General features: G+C 33.9%; 3 protein-coding genes across 7 annotated transcripts; all 3 read right to left on the bottom strand.

The window, feature by feature from the left end:
* Positions 1-1,339: 1,339 nt before the first annotated feature.
* Positions 1,340-4,743, bottom strand: LOC105173746 (organic cation/carnitine transporter 7). 3 transcript variants are annotated; one of them, XM_020698028.2, is made up of 8 exons: positions 4,576-4,641; positions 4,325-4,470; positions 3,892-3,940; positions 3,476-3,744; positions 2,899-3,136; positions 2,283-2,799; positions 2,004-2,206; positions 1,340-1,898 (listed from the first exon to the last, which is right to left on the bottom strand). In XM_020698028.2, exons 3-8 carry the CDS (start codon positions 3,925-3,927, stop codon positions 1,668-1,670), a joined length of 1,494 nt encoding a protein of 497 aa, XP_020553687.1. In that variant the 5' UTR covers positions 3,928-3,940; positions 4,325-4,470; positions 4,576-4,641; the 3' UTR covers positions 1,340-1,667. The 3 variants fall into 3 exon arrangements, with proteins under 3 accessions (XP_020553687.1, XP_011093922.1, XP_011093923.1); XM_011095620.3 differs by having other exon boundaries at positions 4,325-4,742; XM_011095621.3 differs by lacking the exon at positions 3,892-3,940 and having other exon boundaries at positions 4,325-4,743.
* Positions 4,744-5,529: 786 nt separating this feature from the next.
* On the bottom strand, positions 5,530-12,534 carry LOC105173743 (organic cation/carnitine transporter 7). Of its 3 annotated transcripts, none has more exons than XM_011095617.3 (7): positions 12,453-12,534; positions 9,832-10,050; positions 9,279-9,556; positions 8,390-8,627; positions 6,424-6,937; positions 6,104-6,306; positions 5,530-5,935 (listed from the first exon to the last, which is right to left on the bottom strand). In XM_011095617.3, exons 2-7 carry the CDS (start codon positions 9,856-9,858, stop codon positions 5,711-5,713), a joined length of 1,485 nt encoding a protein of 494 aa, XP_011093919.1. In that variant the 5' UTR covers positions 9,859-10,050; positions 12,453-12,534; the 3' UTR covers positions 5,530-5,710. The 3 variants fall into 3 exon arrangements, with proteins under 3 accessions (XP_011093919.1, XP_011093917.1, XP_011093921.1); XM_011095615.3 differs by lacking the exon at positions 12,453-12,534 and adding an exon at positions 10,807-11,853; XM_011095619.3 differs by lacking the exon at positions 12,453-12,534 and having other exon boundaries at positions 9,279-9,553; positions 9,832-10,363.
* A 152-nt stretch (positions 12,535-12,686) lies between these two features.
* On the bottom strand, positions 12,687-14,907 carry LOC105173742 (organic cation/carnitine transporter 7). Its single transcript, XM_011095613.3, has 6 exons — positions 14,747-14,907; positions 14,387-14,670; positions 14,073-14,310; positions 13,438-13,948; positions 13,156-13,358; positions 12,687-13,067 (listed from the first exon to the last, which is right to left on the bottom strand). Exons 2-6 carry the CDS (start codon positions 14,656-14,658, stop codon positions 12,831-12,833), a joined length of 1,461 nt encoding a protein of 486 aa, XP_011093915.1. The 5' UTR covers positions 14,659-14,670; positions 14,747-14,907; the 3' UTR covers positions 12,687-12,830.
* Between the last annotated feature and the right edge of the window lie 1,366 nt (positions 14,908-16,273).

Below are 16,273 nucleotides of genomic sequence, written 5' to 3'. Positions count from 1 at the left end.
ATAAATGATCCTCATATAAAATTATAATAAATTAGTAATATTTATTATAGTTAGATAAAATCGATAAAAAAAAAATAGAATTTGATTACTGTTAATCAATACTTGTTATGATTTTTTCAATTATCAAAATATTTGTCACAACTAAAAGTTGTATTAATATATTGACATCGTTTGCGAAAAATAATGATGCGCAAAAATGGTTTATTAGTGTCCACCATGTTTATTTAATTTTAACCATCGTAACTGATTGTGATGAAAAAAAATTATATTTCTTTTAATGAATTTATGGCTTTATTTTGTTTTATTTTTATAGTAATTTTGTTAATGTATAAGAAAATAGCAAAAAATTTGAAAATAAATAGATTTCTTTTATAAACATTGAGATAGAATTTTTTTTAAATAATAAATACATAATTATATCAATATCTCAATAATTGTTCGATACATCAATCTATTTAAGAACATTAAAAAAGTGACATAAACATTCAATAATTTTACGGAACTCAAATTCTGACTTTTAATTTATTTATGTGATCTCAATTTTAACTACTAGACCAAGACATTATTGGTTTTAAGTTAGATTTTTAAAGAGTGGAAGAATGAGTGAAATTAAATTAAAAATAATAACAAACATTACTGTGATTTTAGGGACTAAAAGCAAAAATAATCAATCTTAGTTGGACTTTTATACGAAATTAAATAAAAAGAAATTGCAACAACTTGTGCACATTAATCACGAAACTATACTTTAATATCAAACTGTCTCTATCTTTTGGCTTTCCATTGAAGCATAATTACTCCACCATATTTTTACTAATCATGATGGGGATGCTGACTTAGACATGATAATGGGTACGGGTAAATTGAAGTTTTTATTATTTAAAAAATTATAAATATTTTTTAATTTTAACGTTCGTTTAACAATAAATTTGTTACGTTAGTATGCATTAAGTTTTCATCTAATTTTTATAGTAACTCACCAAAATATTATTTTGGATTATGAATAAAATTTTAAATACTTTTATGAACTAAATGTGCCCTATGAACTATCTATTTGAATCATCCTATTTCTTCTTTTATATTGTCTTTTAAAAATAAATCAATAAGAGTAAAGTAGTAATGTCCACTTTATCGTTTAGGAGGTATTTTTATATTTTTTTAAATAATAAGAAGGCATGCATAGTTATATCAAATCTGATGGAAGTTGCAACGTCCATAGAATTTTATACATAATTGAAAGATTAATTAGTATTATTAAGAAAATTTAAATTTAATTATAAATAAATTTTAGGTTGAGATTGAAATATATTAAAATTTGAACGCCGTAACTTGAAGCTCGTTATAATATTTAAGAATAAATTATATTAATTAAAAAAATTAGACGGGACGTAGTGTAATTAGATCGGACATGCCCGAAATTATAGGTCACTACAACTTACAATGTTATGTATGAATGAAAGGTGGTACACAAATGATACATTAACTATGGATGTCAATGAAACATTTGCAGGGCAAGCATCATGCAGGTAGTTCCTGTTGCTAGTTCTAACCCCTGGCAATTACCTACAGATGAAACTACTCATGTGTCTACGGACAGTTTTCTCGTGGTCGTTTTGGTTTTTCTTCTTCTAATGGGGTGAAAAATCAGACAACCTCAAGAATTAGATTCATTCTTTGTTGCTGACGACGTCCGTAAGCCCTCTCCCTTTTGTCTCAAATGGGAAAAACAGGACGGCGATTCCAGAAATAAGTATAACAATACCAAAGAATATAACTGCAAGTGTTTGATGGCAACCCCTCACCAGTCCTACTGCCACCAGAGGACATATCATACCACCGATTCTCCCCACAGCAGTTGCAAGTCCGTAGCCACTGGCTCTTACAGAAGTTGGATAAACCTACATATGGATTGAAGAACATTCATATTTCTGTTCACCTCTCACGCCAAGTTGTATGTCAAATTATGGTTTTTTACCGTAGCTAAAGTTTGTGTGTGATCATACCTCTTCTGTGTAGACGCACAAAGTGTTAAATGCTGCAGATAGGAACATGCGGCCGCTGACCAATAAAGCCGTTGTCACAGTTCCATTTTGATGTGCAAGCAGTGGTAGGATGACAATGACTGTTAGCATCGTCAGGATTTCCATACAGAGCTTCCGGCCAAACCTTTCCACAAGAACCATGGCTAGAAGCAGCCCTGGAATTTCTGCAAGAAAATCAATGATATGGCAAATTGTACGTTGTTTCAGGTTTTAATGAGAAAAAAGGCATTTAGTTCTTACCTGCTAAACAGGTGATGAAAACATTAATATAGAGGCTATCATTCTGGACATTGTTGGGAAGGATACTTGATGAGTGGCAATCACTGCGGCCGCTGCTCAATGCGGAAACCATCAGTTGGATCCCGTAGTATGCAAATGTGTAGGCGAAGAACATAATCCATGCAAGAAGAGTGGTTCCTAGTAAATCTGGTGAGAGGAGTTCAGAGAGAGATCCGAAGCATTTTCCAAAGCTACTTGTCTTGCTTGCGCTTGAGGAGATGAGGTAAGTTTCTTCTGACGGAAAATTTACTTCTTCTGGCTGCACTTTTTGGTGATCAGAGACAAGACTTCCTGAGGGAAGTTCTTTTCCGTTGACCAGAGCTATTTTTTCCAAAACTCTGATCGCTTCATCGGTTCTACCTTTCGTGCATAAGTATCTTGGAGTCTCTGGAGTGAAAGTGGACAGGAGAAGCACTGTAAAAGATGGAATGGAGGATAATGCAAGTAGCCACCTCCAACCCCATCTTGGCATGATAATCTGCATGAAGAGAAAAAGAAATAGCGAATGGGGCTATCTGATTTTAATGGTCAGCTAAGCGCGTAGTGCATGATCAGAAGTAGTTAAAACATTAAGTACCCATGCAAGAGAAGCCTCCAAAAGTTCCCCAAATATCCAGGAACACATCACGACAAGCATCCAAGCACCTCTATTGGAGCTCGGTATGAACTCCAAGAACCAGGCTGCATACACATGCCCACCTGCAGCACCAAATCCCACAAAAAACCGAAGGATGACTAGCGACTTGTAATCTGGCGAAAAGGCACTGACAAGTCCTGCTGCAAAAGTTATTATGGCTACACCTCGAATTCCCGTCCTGTAGGGAGAAAAACAGTGAATGCAAACTTAGAAGCTGAATCTTTCCGTTTAAGAAAAAAGGCTATGACTGATGCCTCAGATTAATGGAGGGAGAGTACTCTTGTAATCTTGGCAGTTGCATTGATAGCACGGAATTCTTTCAAACACGAGGAAACCTTTTCGAAATACACAGAAGCAGCTTTATATTTGAGAAATAATAGCTAATGCATAATGGTTTAAAGTTGCAATTCATTATTTACAAACTGCAGAATTGTAAACCAGAGCACAGTCTAGTTTATACGAGGACAAGATTCCGAAACAAATGCACCTATTGTAATCTGAAGCGAGAGAACGATACCTTCTTCCATAGGCATCTGCTATGAAGCCCAAGAAATATGATCCAACAAGCATCCCACCAAAAACAGCAGTGGATAGAAGACTCTCTTCAGTGGGAGAAAGGGACCATTCAGATTCTAGTGCCGGTCCTATGAAGGAGAGCAGTGTAACCTCCATGGCGTCCGAACACCAACCGATTCCAGCAAAAACGAGCGAAAGAACCTGGAAAGTCCCAAACCCCACACTTGAAAGCGCTTCATCTACCGTGTATCCGTTCCCTTGATCTTCCATCTTAAACACAAACAACAACAGGATCAACAATGTAAAGACCTTCCAATTGTAGAGAACTTCAGTACTAATTTTACAGTTGAATTTAACAACTTATTCTTTTCTATTGTTCCACAAGCACTCAGTTCCAGAAGGGCTATCAAAAATTACCTCAAAAGGAGAAACAACTTCACCATTCTTGATCATCTTCTCCTTTAAACTTAGAAATTCAAAAGAAGTACAAATTATACCTCAAAATGACAAAATTTTGGAACTTAAAAGTTGGATAATTTTCAAGAATCCCTTTACAGAATTACATAAAACTGCAGAAATTAAAGATATATCAATCAACAAGCTAAGCTTAGTTTTCTCAACACTACAATTACAAAGAAACAAGAAAACAAAAGGGAATTCCATATATATCACTAATAATTCATCAGTCAGTTTCAACTCTGGCCCAGAAAATTTCAGACAACATCAGAATGGATGAAAACATATGTAAAATCAACAACTTCGCCCAATTTAATCTTCCAAACCCATGAAATAATTCAGTCAAGCGCAATGTAAAACAGAGAAAACCAAGAAAAGAGAGAGAAACACTTACCAGTCAATGCCTGTTTGTGATGAGGAAAAACACACACTTTACTATTTCTCCTTGGCCCCTTCTAATATATCTCACTCATCCTTAAAGTAAATGTCACATGGGGAAGAGCCTTTCAGACACAACTCCACACCCACACGCACACTCACCTGAAAGAAACAGAGATAAAAATCAGAGAATCTCACATTATAAACTAAGCAAATGCGAAAATTGCAACAAGGCTGTATGAAATAAAAAGACAAAATTGGAGATACAGGTGTGTAATTTGCGGTGTTCTCCATAATAGATATTCCTAACCCCAACCCCCCCATCGTACTATAAAATAAATAATGTGAGATGTCACTGCTGTCATTTATTTAATATTTACTAAAAAAATAATATAAAAATGAATAATAAAGTGAAAAATCAAATGTACCTGGATTTTATTTGGAATATTGTGTAGTGATACTCTCACCATATCAGAGAGGAAATATAAGTTTTATTATTTAAATTGTTTTGTGAAATTTATGTGACTTGTGTTATTTTATAATTTGTTATAATTAATAAGTCAATAATTTGTTATAATTATTTTTTATTGATAAATGTTTGTTATAATTAATTAATAAATCAATTCCAACAGTGAATCCCTATCACAATAAACAAAAAAATAAATTTTAATAAATTTACTTTAAATCAAATAATTATCCCTTGTAATAATAAATTTATATTAAATAAAATAAATACTTACTCATGTGATATGACTCAAATTTATAAACTCTAATTTATTTACAAAATTTCAACCTTAGCCACTAAATTTACTATGGCAAAGGAGTAGAAGACAGCAGCGGTGGTTGTGTATAATATCTAACAATAATATAATAATATCAACATCAATAATTGGTGTGGTTGGGTACAAAATTATGTTTATATTTTTATTATAAAAATGAAAATAATTGTCACGTGCTTCTTCACTTACAACACTGTGACTGCATTAGTATTAGTTCCAAAATTTAGGGAAGGTATTTATAGTTAAAATAAATTATAAAAAAAAGTATAATTAATTATGACAAAAGTTGAGAGTATTTAAAAATAAAAAAATTAAAAATTAAAGTTGAAATATTTAGAAAAATATAACTTAATATTTTTCAATTTTGCCAGGAAGCTACAAGAACTTAATATAGTAAAAAGGTTCTAAATGCTTACAAAGTATGGGAATCCATCCGACTGAATTTTCTATTTCAAATATCATCAAATTTTTTATTTTATTTAATATATACACGTTTCCCATAAAAATTACATTAATTTATATTTCATTTAGTTACTGCAGAGAAGAAACAAAAATAATCTTTCTTGAATAATAATATTCACTAGTATAAACTTCCTATGTTTCAAATACTTATCCAAGTCTAGTTATGCACATCCAGTGTCATGCAGCTCCATTCCCTTGGTTTCAACTTTGAAGAGCAGCACACAAATTGCAGACAGAACCATTACGACCTCGAATGAAGCTATTGCAGCCATTCTGTGGCAACCGGAAACCAACTCCACGGCCACGAGAGGGCAAATCATCCCTCCAATTTTTCCTACAGCAGCAGCAACACCAGCTCCTGTTGTCCTCACGGACGTTGGATATATCTGCAGACAAGAGAAAAGCAAAACGGAGTAATGCAGTTTTAGATCTTGGGAACATGATGGTGAATGAGAATAGCGTTAGCAAGATAGGACCCGAGTTGTGATAGTGTTTGTGGAATGGAAAGGAGTAAAAGTGAGTGAAGGTGGAAAGAAGAGATGGCATGATTTTACCTCTGGGCAGTAAATACCGGCTATTTTAAAGTTTCCAATGAAGCACATCCGGGCTCCAAACAATAGAGATGTGGTTAGCAGTTCATTTTGGTGAAACATCAGTGGTAAAAGAGATATGAAGCCGAATGAGTACATAAGCACCATTGAAATTTTGCGGCCGACTTTGTCCACAAGAATGGCTGATAAAATGAGTCCTGGAAGCTCTGAAAACATATCAACACATTGAATCAGATCAGACTATAAGCAGGTGCATTCAGAAGAATGAAATAAGATGATGAGATCACATCACAGAAGAACAACTGATCAAGTTATCCAGATACCTGCAAAACTAGTGATGAAAACATTTCTGTAGAGGCTAGTATCTGTCGGCTGTTTTGAGTGTAAAACAAGTGCCCCACATTTACTTTGGCTACTGCTAAACTCCGAGGTCATCAACACAACTCCATAATACAGAAATGAATTCGTAAGGTAGACAATCCACAAGAGAAGGGTTGTTTTGATTAAGCTTGATGATAGAAGTGTGAAAAACGAGAAGATGCCTCGTTTAGGACTAGAATTTTTATTTTTTATGGTTGACAGCAATGAGGTACCTTCAGGAGTAGTAAGTTCCTCATCCAACTCACTAATTTGATCAGAAACTAAGACACCAGAAGGAAGTTGTGTTTCATTAATTGTGGCCATTTTCTTCAAGACATGCTGTGCATCAGCAATGCTGCCCTTCGCGTATAGGTACCTTGGAGACTCTTCCGTAAAAAAATATAAGATAAATGCTGCTAAACAGGGTACTGATGATAGTGCAAGTAGCCATCTCCATCCAAGTCTTGGCATAACGATCTATGGAAAAGGGTAAAAAGGAAGATTTCAAGAATAACTCACGGATTGATTTCTCCAACAATACATGGATACTAAAAGGCAAACAAGGAGAAAAGAGAATTGAAATACATCTGAAAACCGAATACACAACTTTGAGTTAAAAAAAAATGTATACTTCAGATTAGACCCAATAGGAACACCATATGATTTCATGCATGTTCAAAGTTGGATATTGATGATTTGCTAAGGATATTCATGTGGAAGTGGTACCCTATTAACTTGATGAGCTGGGATTTCCTCACTGTCTAATGCTTAAGAATTCTTGTGACTATACAACAATAGAATATTTAGGATGGCTTCTCACAAATATGAGTTCAAATGAACTAGTAAACTGTTATTTTCCAAGGTCTAAATATCAGAAAAATGATGGACAACAGGTTGGGCCTAATGATGCATACAACCTTTACAGAAACTACTTAGGGCTACTGAACAATTAAGTTATCTAACTTCTATCACTTGGAGATGTTTTGGTGGTTCATGCAATCTTAGAGGTCAGCTTCATGTACTGACTCTATGATAATGAAAAAAGAATAACGTGCAGGATTGAAGAAGCGAGAACAACAGCAACCAGGATGAGGAAGAAAGACGAGAATAAAAGGCTTCTGGTTCAAGAGCAGTTAGTATGCTTCTGGAAATGAAAATACACCAAAAGGTTTAGTCTAAGTTCGACAATATAATTGTAAGGACTCCAAATAAAACTTGAATAAGAATGATTATCCTAATGTAGTGCGTCGTCTTCTTCTGTGAGTCTCGATCAGAAATCTTTTTCATGTTACCACTGTTGATTCTTCTATTAAGCTCCTGATTCACATTATCATGTATTTATATAGTTTCAGAAGGTTTCATGTGCTTTAGAGCACTCCTTCAGAAATGCAGGTAGATAAGACAATAGTTGAGGATGCAATATTTACACTCTTTTATTGATGTCAATCAGTTATCAAAGGAATGGGCCTATTGGATTTCTTGGTGGTATTGTATATCAGGTTATAATTCATCAGGCCAACAATGAATCTTGAGGACTGACATTATTTTACATGATGGTTCCGACCAATTAGAGTGAAACCACATATTACTTTACATACTAGGGTTGAGAAATTGTCTCCACTTTCTAACAGATAAAAGGTCAAGTTAATGAGATTATAAGACAGAAATGATACGGAAACAGATGTGAAAAAAATAATAAAAGGAAAGAGAAATAACAAAAAAGGGAAAGACACAAAACTTTTCACGGTGTCAAATGAAGGCAAAGAATCAAGATGGATACTGCTCTAAATGATGAGAGCTGTTGATCTTTTCCAATCTAAATGACATCATGATAACCTTTCAGCTGTAGAAACTAAGACAAATCTGGAAAAGTCAACATGAGGGATTTTCAAATATACTGTTGAATAGTTCAAGGAGGAAACGACATACCCATGCCAATGAAGCCTCAAATATTGTTCCTATTGTCGAGAAAGTGGCAAAGACAACCATCCAAACGCCCCGGTTGCGTACAGGCACAAACTCAAGAAACCAGGATGAGTACACAGGTCCACCACCCAGGCCAACACCAACTACCATGCGGAAGATGATCAATGAAATATAGTTTGGGGAGAAGGCACTAAGAACTGCAAATATGCTGGTTGCTGCTGCAATACTTAGAAGGCCCATCCTGGTGATCAGAAATATTGCTAATATTGTTAAGCAAGTACTAGGATTATCAGTTTAAGTATCTCCACATGAAAATGGGATAATAAATCCAAATGTAGCTTTAAGATACTTCAACGAAACATTTCATTACATCTACTCTCTATAAGAACCTGAAAGATTATTTAAGAGTTCCAAGATCCTAATATGTATCTGCAAGTTTCTTCATATAAACTACATTAATTATATGTATTCAACGGTTTTAACTTCATATTCTTCTAGAAGCTTTGAGCCATTGTTGTATAGAAACTATGAATAGTCTCAATATAAACCTTTAAGGACTGAGCAAGTTACAGACTACGTAATCAATATGAGCAGTCATAAGCTTTCACTAGGTCCTCTCCATGTCCTATTGTGCCTAACTGTAAGTTTCCCCTTATAAGTATACGCTGCTCAAAAACCGATGCAATTCTTGAATTGATCTTGATGTAAATTTAATAAGGATAAGGATGCAAAACTGAGAAAAACTGGAAAAGAAAATAAAGAAGTGATATTCGACGAGTACGCAATCTCACACCAAAGATTTCATTCTCATCACTAAACACTACTGCAAAAGTTCATACAGTTGGCACATTGATAACCATTCTGCTTGAAGAATAGGAAGTCAAAGCCTTGCCTTCTTCCATAGTTATCAGATATGAGGCCCGACGCATAAGATCCGATGAGCATACCCGCAAATACAACCGTGGTTATCAAACTTTCTTGCCTGGATGAAAGTCCCCATTCAGATCGAACAGAGGGACCTATAAATGATAGTATCATCAGCTCCATTGCATCAGCCATGGACCCAAGTCCCGCATAAGCCAGCACGAGAGCTTGGAATTTGCCAAATCCCACCATTGTAAGAGCTTCATCCATTGTGTAAACAAGCTCCCTATCATAATCCATCACCTGCTAATCCCAAACCAAGAAATCCAACAGCATAATTCCATCAAGAGCAAATTAAACTGAAAACATAAGATTTCTCCTTCTACCAAACGGAATAAACTAAAACACCAAGACCCCTTTTTCAACTCATCAAAGTTCTCTTTTGCGGCATCAGCAGCCATTCAAAATGCAAACAAAACCAACAAGAAATGCCCTTTTCAGGTAAGATCAGAATCAAGGAACTGATACAGCGGCTCTCTAGTAACTGCAAATTACATTGAACAAAAATCCGATACACTTACTCCACTGTTCATGACGGCTCTGTTCATCAGCTTGTCTTCTCTTTAATTTGATTTTGCCTTTGGGAGCACCAATTCTTAACAGGTGAAGTGGCGGACTTCAAGAAAAAACCCAATAGGGCCTCAGAAAGGCTGATAGCTGACATTTATGGATCTTGATTTTTAGAAATTCCTCATGCATGTTTGCTCCCATTATCAACTACGTGTACCCTTAGTCCGAATCTGGGACCAAGATTGAGTGAACGACGAAACACAAACTACCAACACATATACAGGAAAAGAGTTTTCTTGAAAAGAATGTTTGCGAAATGTAAGTATCAATTACACTCATGTTATGAATTTCAATAATTAATAATTAATATCCGATTATAATCAATATTGAATATACATATTTAATCAATAATTATTAAAATAAATAAATACTTATAAATTAATGCAATTTTAAACACATAAAACCTCAATTTCACGAACCAAAGTTTTGATATAGTCATTTATATTTATATTCAAGTAATAATTGATTATTAACATCTTGTATTCGGCTCTTGTTTGAACTTTGTCATTGTTAGTCAACATCAGTGCTCCCGACCCCCCCCCCCCCCTTTCCTCCCCACCCCAACTGAAAAGACAAAAAAAAGAAAAAGAAATCTAACATCAGTGCACTAACCAAGTCCACATCCTCCAAAGTATTAAAATAAAATATGATATTTTGTAGCACCTCCTTTGACACTATACTTTATTACTTTAATTATCATTCTATCCTACTTTTTCTTAATTCCAACTTATTTTATAAGAAGTTCTATTTAATTAGTAAAATAAATTATATTCTTTATTAATGGAATATATAAATGTCATAAAGGTTAATTGACATTGTCAAAAATCGATATTTATTTTTCGCGGATGTATATAACCTAAAAAGGAGATAACACAGACATCTAACTGTACAAAATTTTAAACGCAAACCTCATAAAACACTAGTACCTTCAATAATCACATAGCCAGAGGTGTCGACTTCAGATGTCACGGTTAACTCACCTAATAAGAGTGACAGCACAACTCGAAATCCAATGTGTTTAATCTGTGTGACTTATTTTCTGAAAAATATGTGTAAGGAATGGATTGTCTACTCAATAAGTATAACTAACTAATTTATATATATACATGTAAGCAGCAAGTCAAATATAATGCAATCACACCAACCAACAATTTCTCGTGATATAACAATAACAGATGTAAGAAATAACCCATAATTATAAATCAGCCCACAACATAATATTTGATGTTATCACTTATTTTCTTAGGGCCCCTGCTTACTCCAATTAGAGCGCATCAGTCAATGATTTTGTCGGTCATCATTATCTCAATCAATGTTATATCATATACAACAAAGGATACCCATTGTATGTGAATATCCCCACACTATTCCAATTTGTAGCAATATCAACACAGGATATCACAACAAACATAACATCCCATACCACCTCAATGTGTAGTTAATAGTTATTAGCATAGGATATTCTCGGGTACTCTACGCGCCATGATATCTAGCTTTAATACATTTATTTTTTTATATCACATCATCAATCATATCATCATAAATCATTGATTACATTCCCCAACTAGGTAAGTCATCTTTTATTTCAATTCACAGTATCAACATTATTAACTTCATCATTCAATTTCATTTACCAATTATTTTCCAATCAATAACTTCCTCATTTGATTTCAATCAACAATCCATTATACGATCACATAATCATTGATTGGACTTCCGAACAATAAAACCACAAATAAGTACACAATTTCACATAATGACAATATAATCAAAATCAGCATTTAACAAATACCAATCAAGTTTACAACAAGCAAGATTACACATATATAGATCCAATTAACTATATTTACTTCAAATATCAAACCGGTTACAGTTGCTCAATCTTCTACTCTATCGTCACGTCCTATAATAAAGTAATACGTAATATATAGAAAGTATCATAAATTACGAACAAAATATTAAATAATATTCGTATATGTTTTTCTCCAAATCTTTTAATATTTTCCTTTATATCAAAGTTTAAACCTTTGTTCTATTTTTTGTAAATAACTAAACTTTTTAAATTTCTCAAATATATATTTAATTTATTGACTAACTCATAAGAACTCATTTTATTAAACCATTTATATCTTTATAACTAAAGTTCTTTACAACATTTATGAATTAAATTATTACAAAATTCTCATATTTTTTTAATAAACATAATAGTTCTCAAATATAATTTTCTAATACTTTTTAAATGTAATTTCTGAATTTTCAATCAATTCCTTATTACTATAGAATTTAACTAAATACCAATACATGCAATTAAGCATTTGGTTAATAGGCCTGATGAAATTGATTAAGCTAATTATAGTAAAGATTAAATCTTACGAACCTAATAATTTAATTAACCAATTATAACATTCATAAGTCAATTGTAATAAATTACACACTAATTTAAACAGTCAAACTCATAAAAATTTTCGATTAAATATTAGATCGGGCAATATAAATAACTTTTAATAAATGAAATAATCAAATAATATAATTATATAAATTAATATGAATTAAAATAAAAAAATTCCCGTACCTGTTTCCATTTTCGCGTTTAGTGTGTGTACACAAATGTGTGTGTGAATGTTTAACAAGAAAACAAAGTGAGGCGGTGGGTGGCAGCAAACCTTTTCCTTTATTCAAAATTATATTTTTCATAATGTCTTTTTTAATTTTTTTAAATAAATAAATTTATTCTTAAATATTCAAAATTTACTCATATTTTAATTTTTATTTATAATTAAATTTAAATATTTATATAATCCCTCAATTATATGTAAAAAAATCCTATAAATGTCATATTATTTATATATAAAAATTATTGTGGTAAACAAGTATAAGCATTTATGCGTACAATGATGCGTTGGAAAAGTTGAGGGTTCCTTTGACTTATAAATGATGCATTTTTGGTGGGTTAAGGCTGGTTTGTGTTGCTGACAACGTCCTTTAGTCCTCTCCCCTTGGTCTCCAAAGGGTAAAACAGCACCCCAATTCCAGAAATAAGTATAACAATCCCAAACAAAACAACTGCCAGTGTTTGATGGCACCCCCTCACCAGTGCCACTCCCACCAGAGGGCATATCATTCCCCCAATTCTCCCCATCCCGCTCGCTAGCCCAAACCCGCTGCCCCTCACACAAGTTGGATAAACCTGTACAAGAATTGGAGAACCTTCACATTTGTGCAGTCCAAGTTAATTAGTAAACGTGGCCAAAGCTGCCGTGGTTTTATGATCATACCTCTTTTGCGTAGAGGCTCAAAGTGGTAAACGCGGCAGAGAGGAACATGCGGCTGCTGACTAATAAAGCTGTAGTCACGGTTGCCTTGTGATGTGAAAGCAACGGTAGGATGAAGACAAGTGCTAGCATAGTCAGGATTTCCATACAACACTTGCGCCCTAACCTTTCTACCAGAAGCGTAGCCAAAAGCAGAGCTGGAAGTTCTGCAGGGGAATTGATGACATTGTGAGCTCTGAATTGTTTCAGATATTGAATGAGGAAGAAGCATTGATCAGGTAGTACCTGCTAAACAAGTGATGAAAACATTAACATAGAGGCTACCCTTCTCGACGTGGATGCTTAATGAGCGGCAGTCACTTTGATCACTGCTCAATGCGGAGATCATCAGTTGGATGCCGTAGTATGCAAATGTGTAGGCGATGAACAATATCCATGATAGAAGAGTGGTCCATAGTAAATCTGATGAGAAGAGTTGAGAGATAGATCCAAGCCATTTTTCGACACCCCTTCTCTTGCTTCTGCTTGAAGGAAGGAGACAAGTTTCGTCTGATGCAAAATTTTCTTCATCTGCCTGCACTGTTTGATGATGATCAGAGACAAGACAGCCGGCGGGAAGTTCTTTTTGATTGATCAGAGCTATTTTTCCCAAGACTCTGTCAGCTTCATTCGTTCTACCTCTCATGGCTAAGTACCTTGGACTCTCTGGCGCAGAATTAGACAAGAGCAGCACCACTAATGATGGGACGGAGGTTAAGGCAAGCAGCCACCTCCAACCCCATCTAGGCATGATAATCTACATCAAGAAAAAACAGTAATGAGAATGAAGCCCTCTAATTTTAGTGGCAACTGGCAAGCAAAGAGAGTAATGCAGGATTGAAGAACTAGTCAAACAGAATCTGGGGAAAAGGGATTATCACCCATGCAAGAGAAGCCTCCAGAAGCTCTCCAATTATCCAAGAAAACGACAGAACGAGGATCCAAGCCCCTCTGTTAGACGTCGGTATGAACTCCAAGAACCAGGCCAAAAACACATGCCCTCCCGCAGCCCCCAATCCAACGAGAAATCGAAGGACGACTAATGATTTGTAATCCGGGGAAAAGGCACTTAAAAGCCCGGCTGCAAATGTTACCATGGCTACACATCGAATTCCCACCCTGCAAGGAGAAAAACAGCTAAAAATCCTACTCCATAAAGACCAAAGTTTGAAGAAGAAGAAAAAGGGGTGGTCACCTTCTTCCATAAGCATCAGCAATGAAGCCCATGAAATACGCCCCAACAAGCATTCCACCAAAAACAGCAGTGGACAAAAGACTCTCCTCAGTGGGAGAAAGCGACCACTCAGATTCAAGTGCTGGCCCTATGAAAGAGAGCAGAGTGATTTCCATGGCGTCCGAAAAACAACCAATTCCAGCGAAAACCAGCGCCAGGCCCTGGAATGCCCCGAATCCCACACTCGAAAGTGCTTCATCCACCGTGTATCCACCACTCTCATCATCTCCCATCACAAGTCCACACTACAACACAAGTGATAATAAATGCAACAGTTAATCAAGCTTCAGTAAAACACTGAGAAGAGAGAGAAGCATTTACCTGCTTTGCAATGAGGAAGAACAACAACTACTATTCCTTTTCGGTCCTTCCCAGATAGCCTGAGATATAAGTTAAAACACACTTGGGAGAATTTTATAATATAAACTAACCAAATATGAGAATTTCAGGACGTAACAACCATATGCGTATTATTTGACGAGCAAACTCATAAAAAAATAATCTTATATTGAATTTTCATTTAAAATTTTTAAGTGTTAATGAAAAGCAAATAAATTAAAAGGATAATGGGAAGTAGTAGAATAATTTTAAGTGTGATGTCACATCTTCTCAATCACTTAAATAAGGAAACCACATTCCAAATCAAATAATAAAACAAGAATTGTGTCCCAAAAATTAAAAAACAAACAAATATATCAAAAAGTCAGTGCAACAAACATTTGGATCCTTCCAAACACAAATCAATAAAATAAAGTGATTATTACATTTCTCTTTTTTGAAATATAGTGTAATTAAATTTAGATTTGCTGTGGTTTGTAAAATAACATCTAGAATCCGTAATGTTTCATCTCGTCTAATAAATTAGTTAAAATTCACTGAATTTGCTGATATTAATAAAAAAACTGAAAGAAAATTAATATTATTGCAGTCTAACAATTTTTTTCTATCTAAACTACCCTTGTAATAGTGGAAATATACGTCCTCACATGTATTAACGCGTGAAGACGTATGAAGGTAATTGATCTTAAAAAGATTTATCTGACCTGCAATAAATCAGTAATAAGTCAATTGTGGGTAAATATAGATTTTTTTTCTAATATTTTTGTTAATATCAACAAACTCAATGAATTTTGATTAATATAGGGAATTGTTTGTTAGATGTAAACAAATTTTAAAAATGCTAGATATAATTTATTAAACTACTGGGGGCCTAGGTATAATTACACTAAATCTTATAGGAGAGAATTGTAATTACCCCTAAAATAAATAAATAATAACAGGAAAAGGGGTAGAAGACAATAGTGGTGCTCTGGATATTTTTGTTGTGACGTCACTTTTTTCATTAATTAAATATGTGACGATATAAAAATATCTCTCAGCATGAATAATTATTGGTCTCGCATTCTTTACTAATTTCACTGCATTACAAAAGAAAATAATTGGTTAAGACTTTAGACGCGTTTAAATTTAAAGTTACGGATTCGAGTTTTTTTATTTTATTTTTCGAACTCTTCAATTATTTAATTATTAATGTGATTATATAATTATTGTTTTTATTAAAAAAAAAGAAGTGGCACGTGCTTCTTCTTGATTTGTGCAACTCAATTATATCTTGTTCGAGCAATCATGTGTGAATTGGTTATTATCATTCCTTATTATTAATTAGCAATTGATGTTTATAATTAATTTTTAAAATTTTAATTTTGATCAACATCACAGTTCAAAGCACATTTTCATAATCATAATTTTTTTTATAAAAATAGCTACAAATTATTCATCAACACAATCCTTTTTGTTTGTTCGATGGTCCTCGTCAAGAATCATATTTCTTTGTAAAAGCGTAAAATT

Source organism: Sesamum indicum, linkage group LG11 (genome assembly GCF_026168435.1).
Source record: "Sesamum indicum cultivar Baizhima isolate 11 linkage group LG11, ASM2616843v1, whole genome shotgun sequence".
Taxonomy (NCBI): domain Eukaryota; kingdom Viridiplantae; phylum Streptophyta; class Magnoliopsida; order Lamiales; family Pedaliaceae; genus Sesamum; species Sesamum indicum.
This window is presented reverse-complemented; position numbering and strand designations above follow the sequence as displayed.